Genomic DNA, 6000 nt, shown 5'->3' on the forward strand with positions numbered 1-6000 from the left:
CTAACAGCTAATAACGGTGTGTTACGCGCGTAGAAATCGCACTATGTGGGTCCCATCACCGTAGCCTATATATCTCCTCCCTTCACTTCTCTGCTTCATAACTCCCAACCGAAAAACAAAACAGAGCACAACTTAGACCAAAACAAAAAAACAAACAAAAAAAGACTTTTTATTCGAACAAAATTTAATCCCTTTGTACCTTATCCTTACAAGAATCGAACTTACATCTGTTCTTAGAGTATCCAGTGAGATAGTTCGAATTGTAACAGTATTTTTTTTCTTTTTCTAATGGATAACAACGATGAGATTATGCTGGCGGAGATGACGCCGAAGAGGCGTGCGGGACGGAGAGTGTTCAAGGAGACACGTCACCCAGTTTACAGAGGAATACGGCGGAGGAACGGCGACAAATGGGTCTGCGAAGTCCGAGAGCCGATCCACCAGCGCCGCATTTGGCTCGGGACTTATCCCACGGCGGAGATGGCAGCGCGTGCACACGACGTGGCGGCTTATGCTCTGCGCGGGAGATCCGCGTGTTTGAATTTCGCCGACTCTGCCTGGCGGCTTCCGGTACCGGAATCAACCGATCCCGATGTCATCAGGAGAGTCGCGGCGGAAGCTGCGGAGATGTTCAGGCCGACGGAATACGAGAGCGGAATTACGGTTTTGCCCTCTTACGGGGATGAGGTGGACTTGGCTTTTGGTTCTGGTTCTGGTTCGGGATCGGAGGAGAGGAATTTGCATGGGTATGTGGAACAAGAAGAAGAAGAGGTTTCCACGACGATGATGAGACTCGCGACGGAGCCGTTAATGTCGCCGCCGAGATCGTACATGGAAGGCATGACTTCTAATACTTACATGGAAGAAGACATGTCTTACCAAGATATGTCACTGTGGAGTTACAACTATTAAGCGGGACGTATACGCATATATTTACCGTATTTGTGTGTCAGTGTGTACATGTGCGATAGACCAATAGTGTGTGAAATGAATTGTAAGATTTTCCTAGTATTAGATCCTCTGTCTGACTTAGAAGGTTCCTTGACGGATTGTATTGTTCTTTATAAGGTTTTATAAAAATGGATGGGCTTTATGAATCCATGTACAAAGTGTAAGCCCAATTAGCGATTAAGCCGAAACTTTATTGAGATGCTTAAACTCGACGGCCTAATTAGAGATTGACCATCGATTCATAACATTTTAACTTCGAAATATATCTTTATCTCGACTACCACTAAAGAGATTGTATGATATTTTTAAAAGGTCATTGCATTTTTTGGGCAAGAAAAAATAGTGTATATAATAGACACTTTACCACAACAATACAAAATTAATAAGCTTTCCGGTGAAATTACAATTTTTAAATGTACTAAGTTTAGAGTTAATAAATTATCTAATACCGAAAATTATGGATATCAATTTCCTAAAATAATATTTGATGTAAAGTCTGATTTCTCAATTTCTTATCAAGACTTCCACCATAAAGTAACTTAGCATTGTGGTAAAACATCTGAAGTCATAAGATGCAAAATTTAAAATCACCATCACCTTCAATTACAGAAAAAAAAAATCCTAAGAGACGTTGTCTTCCAACTAGTTACTTCTTCTCTCAGAAAAAAATTCTAAATTGATCATGAGATCATCTTTGGTTTTAACCAGAGTTACAATTACCAGCTTGACAATCGCTAGGATGAAATCGTCTACGTAGACTACTGATCCAAATGTTACCATCTAAATTGAGATCCAGAAAACCAAAAGTGTCAATACATCACTTCCACAATCATAATTGCGTTTTGCAATGGGAATAGATATAAGGTATATAATTTGAAATTTGATCTAAGCAATATATTAATTTTTTTATTACAGTCTAAAAAAAATCTTAAACCCTTGATTATCTGATGTGGACAAAAACAAATATTTACTCCAATGTGTCATGAAGTTTGAGCTATCTCACTTGAAAATAGATCTTTCAAATCTCAAGTCACAACATAGAGGCTCAAACTAAATAAGATTCTCGAGGAATTTAATAATTTATAAAATTATGGTTTTTTGTAATGTAAATGATGGAATCCAAAATAAATTACTGTAAAACAGTTATGTACCAATTTTATAAGGCTTAAACTATCAAATAATGTAGTTTTGTAGATTAATTTACCAATAAAAATAGATTGATGGTTGTGGTCTTGCTCGAATCAAAGACAGTGAGGTCTAATTTCTTTTGTTTAACCATTTTACTTACATGCAATTTTGAAAATGTTATTAATATTATGTTGCCAAAAACCAATGATTTATATGTGTATCTAAAGAAGAGTTTGTTGGAGAATGAGTGAGAAACAAGTGAACAAGAGCATGCACAATACATGCCAAATTGCTGCACAGGGCAAAAGTGATGAATAGAGTAGGCCGTTGGTCTAGTAACCAGACGACGAGAGAAGTATTTAAAATTTCAATTTCTTGGCTCGTTTCTCATATCATATATCATATTTTAGTATACTTTGTGATGTTAGCAAGTAAATTTTCTTTTTGACTATCGTTTAGATGGAAAAAATATTCGGTTATTCAATTTGAAACATTAACATTTAATACAAATGCAAAGATAAAGTTTGGTTTGTCATTATTTCAATTTAGTTAGCTTCCTTTATTTTGGTTGGCAATGTGTTCATGCAATCATCAAAACTGACACACACGAATAGTTAGTGATTTGTACGAATACTGAAATATCAAAAAACAGGTCGTTCAGCGTCTGTAGTCCAACGGTTAGGATAATTGCCTTCCAAGCAATAGACCCGGGTTCGACTCCCGGCAGACGCAGTATTTTCCCTCTTTTAAACTATTTTGACCTAATCACAATTTAGCTATAATCTTTCGAAAGAAATCAAAACCCAAAACATCAGCTCACAGCTCCTTATGCTAAGCGGTGTCGGTCCATCAGCTCAATTACAAGCCCAAAACATTACGGTGGTGATGGACCAGCCTCATGTGGGTCAAGGGATGCACGACAACCCTATGAACGCCGTGTTCATCCCTTCTCCAGTCCCTGTCGAAGTATCACTCATCGAGGTGGTTGGAATTACCAGCGAAGGAACATACGTTGAGGCTGCCGGTGGTGAGAATTTTGGTGGTGGAGGTGGAAGTGGTCCGCTAGAGACTACTATGCAATGTTTTCTCCAACGGCAACTTTATTAGAGTCAAATTCAATGAAGTTATCATCAGCCCAACCTTTTCAAGGAGGCTTCATTTTAGAGAAAGTAATGGGCCCACTATCCACGGGTCATATGGAGCTCCGAACCAAAAACCCAAATGATAACCCGGTTGTGACCTTCAACTATTTCCAACACCCGGACGACCTAAAACGATGCGTTCGAGGGATCCAAACCATAGAGAGAGTTGTGCAATCTAAGGCGTTTGCACGGTACAAGTATGCGGATATGTCTTTTGAGTATTTGCTAAACCTTACGGCAAGTACTCCAGTCAATCTAAGGCCGCCTCGCAGCGGTCCTGGAGCCTCGTTGCCTCCATCAGCTGAGGAATTTTGCCAACATACGGTTACAACGATTTGGCATTACCATGGAGGATGTGTTGTTGGTAGAGTCGTCGATGGGGATTATAAGGTTATTGGTATATACTGGCTTAGGGTCATTGATATGTCGACAGTTGGTTATTGTCCTGGTACAAATCCTCAAGCCACGGTTATGATGCTTGGCAGGTGAAGACAAATCATTCTTGCTATCATATATATACTATATCGATTATGTTTACATTTTTTTTCACTAACTGCTAATTGTTTTTGGGTGACTTAAAATATGCATGCAGGTATATGGGTGTGAAGATCACGAGAGAGAGACTCGCCAATAAGTAGGGTTTTGGATCGGATCAGGGTTTTTGTGAAAACGTTACTACGTACAAATGAAACGAATCAAGATCTTATTAATCAATGTTTCTAGTAGCTGCATACATGTTTTGGTGGTACTTTTATATAATACACGATCTTATTTTTCTTCATTACCATTATGTTAACCTATAGAAACATACTGAATTTTTTCTTGAGAATCTTGCTTTTACCATGATATTTCATTCAAAGAAATACGAACTAATTATGACCATGATGTTGAGAAAAAGATCACTCTGTGATCATCAGTCTGTTGTTATGGTGGAGCCGTTGAGGATATATTCCACGAGCATCATTAGCTATTCACTCGTTATGCCTTTGATTACGTAAAAAGTAAAGCGAACTTTTAACAGCTTTTTCTAATAGAAAAATGAAAAGTGAAACAACAATCGAATAACTATATATATATTAATCTGGAAAAGAGGAATTTACGTATATCAATTTTAATTCTCATTATTAGAAATTACGAGCAACTTAAGATGCCGAATTTTTTTGCAATGACGACTTTGTTTAACAATACAATACAAAATTTGCAAGAAAAAAAAGAGTTAAGAATAACATAACAGATTAACAGAGCACATTGACAACAGATGGATTACAAACCAAAACATAAATCAACAAGTACACAAAAACAACTTTCACTATAAACCCTTCCAAAAAAATTTAGACCCATTTATTCGATTTTGAAAAGCTTCTCAGTTGGAATCTTGTTTCAAGACCCGATTCCATTATCAACCTTTGATCTCTGTCTTCTTGTTTGGTTCGAACACAAACTTGACAAGAGATTCCTTTATAGACAACATCTCCGGAAACTCTGTTTTCAACTTAGTGGCATCAAGCTCATTATTACTCCTCGGAGCTACAATCACTTTCGCCTGTTCTTCCAACGTGAAGTTCTTCCAAGTGAAACTCGGATCAACAAACTCTCTGTACATCTCTAGTATCTCATTGTGGCTCACCACCCCCGGATTAGTAAAGTTCCATATCCCCGTTAGGTTCCTCTTTGCCATCTCGAGTGAGATAGGGAGAAGCTCATCGAGAATCGTCATCGAGTTTGGGATGTCCACAACTTTCTCATACCGAGTTATCTTGGTGATGAAGTTTCTCGGGTTTGAGAGATCCGACGAGATAGGCATCCTTACACGGAGCGTGCATACGTTCTCATAGTTCTTGAGCAGTTCCTCAACCTATTTACATAAATAAACCATGATTAGACCTATCAACGTATAAAATCGGGTTTAATCCGGTTTAGATTAATTTTGATTCGGTATGCTTTTATCATTATCATTTAAATTAAACCGGAATAAACCGGTGTAAAGTGAAAGAACTTTCAGACCATAGCCTTTGTCTTGGAGTAGAATGAACCGGTGAAGTTAGGGGTGTCCTCTTCCTTAAACCCGAGACCCGACCCGAGAGGATGACCCGAGTCGTACTCGAATATACAACCCGTGGCGTAGTTGATCAGCACGAGGCCTCTCTCCTTGCAAACGTCGGCTAGAGTCAGAGTTCCGACGACGTTCGTACGGATGGTCTCCACCTTGTGGGACTCGCACCAGTCTACGTTCGGTCGTCCGGTGACTCCCGCGGCGTTGAACACATGGCTCGGCTTGACGGAATCAAGATCGGCGACGAGGGAACGGCGATCCTCGAGACGGCCTGAGCCGTAAGTGTAAGGGATTCCCTGAGCTGCGCAGAGCTTGCCGAGAATACCGCCGATCCAGCCTGTACGGCCGTAGATTAGGAAGTTGAGAGATGACGATGAGCCGTTTGCTTCCGCTCCCATTCTCTCCGTCGTGAATTGATTGAAGATTTCGCCGGCGAAGAATAAGAAGAGACTGTTGGGATCTCTCATTTCTTTGAGTCGTTATTTATCCTATTTTTCTAAGGACAAAACTTCAGTTTTGCCACCCCCATATTATTTATATTCACAAATTAGCCCATTACTTTACTTGTTACATGAACGCCCTCATATGGCTTCAGATGAATTTATACAATATAATATATGTATTATTAAGTATCCTAATTGAACGATTATGTACTATTTTAACCCAATAAAAGACAACTAACTAACGGTATTATATATTCTATAGAATTACTCATGATTTGCGGGG

General features: G+C 39.0%; 2 protein-coding genes and 1 non-coding gene across 3 annotated transcripts; 2 read left to right on the plus strand and 1 right to left on the minus strand.

Annotated features, from left to right (window-relative positions):
• Window positions 1-107: 107 nt before the first annotated feature.
• Window positions 108-1099, plus strand: LOC106293014 (dehydration-responsive element-binding protein 1F-like). The gene has a single exon (XM_013728684.1). It carries the CDS (start codon window positions 289-291, stop codon window positions 910-912), a length of 624 nt encoding a protein of 207 aa, XP_013584138.1. The 5' UTR covers window positions 108-288; the 3' UTR covers window positions 913-1099.
• A 1640-nt stretch (window positions 1100-2739) lies between these two features.
• Window positions 2740-2811, plus strand: TRNAG-UCC. Its single transcript has one exon. It is a non-coding gene; the product is annotated as a tRNA-Gly (tRNA).
• A 1598-nt stretch (window positions 2812-4409) lies between these two features.
• LOC106292668 (bifunctional dTDP-4-dehydrorhamnose 3,5-epimerase/dTDP-4-dehydrorhamnose reductase-like) lies at window positions 4410-5756 on the minus strand. Its single transcript, XM_013728305.1, has 2 exons — window positions 5226-5756; window positions 4410-5076 (listed from the first exon to the last, which is right to left on the minus strand). Exons 1-2 carry the CDS (start codon window positions 5739-5741, stop codon window positions 4621-4623), a joined length of 972 nt encoding a protein of 323 aa, XP_013583759.1. The 5' UTR covers window positions 5742-5756; the 3' UTR covers window positions 4410-4620.
• Window positions 5757-6000: the final 244 nt, after the last annotated feature.

This window comes from Brassica oleracea, chromosome C5 (genome assembly GCF_000695525.1).
Source record: "Brassica oleracea var. oleracea cultivar TO1000 chromosome C5, BOL, whole genome shotgun sequence".
In the NCBI taxonomy this organism is placed as follows: Eukaryota; Viridiplantae; Streptophyta; class Magnoliopsida; order Brassicales; family Brassicaceae; genus Brassica; species Brassica oleracea.

What these genes read in the sequence shown, in the direction of transcription:
- LOC106293014 (XM_013728684.1), top strand. Translation starts at nt 289, where the DNA reads ATGGATAACAACGATGAGATTATGCTGGCGGAGATGACGCCGAAGAGG.
- LOC106292668 (XM_013728305.1), bottom strand. Translation starts at nt 5,741, where the DNA reads ATGAGAGATCCCAACAGTCTCTTCTTATTCTTCGCCGGCGAAATCTTC. An exon ending in ACTCCAAGACAAAGGCTATG is followed by an intron (nt 5,077 to 5,225) that starts GTCTGAAAGTTC and finishes TTATGTAAATAG; the next exon opens with GTTGAGGAACTGCTCAAGAA.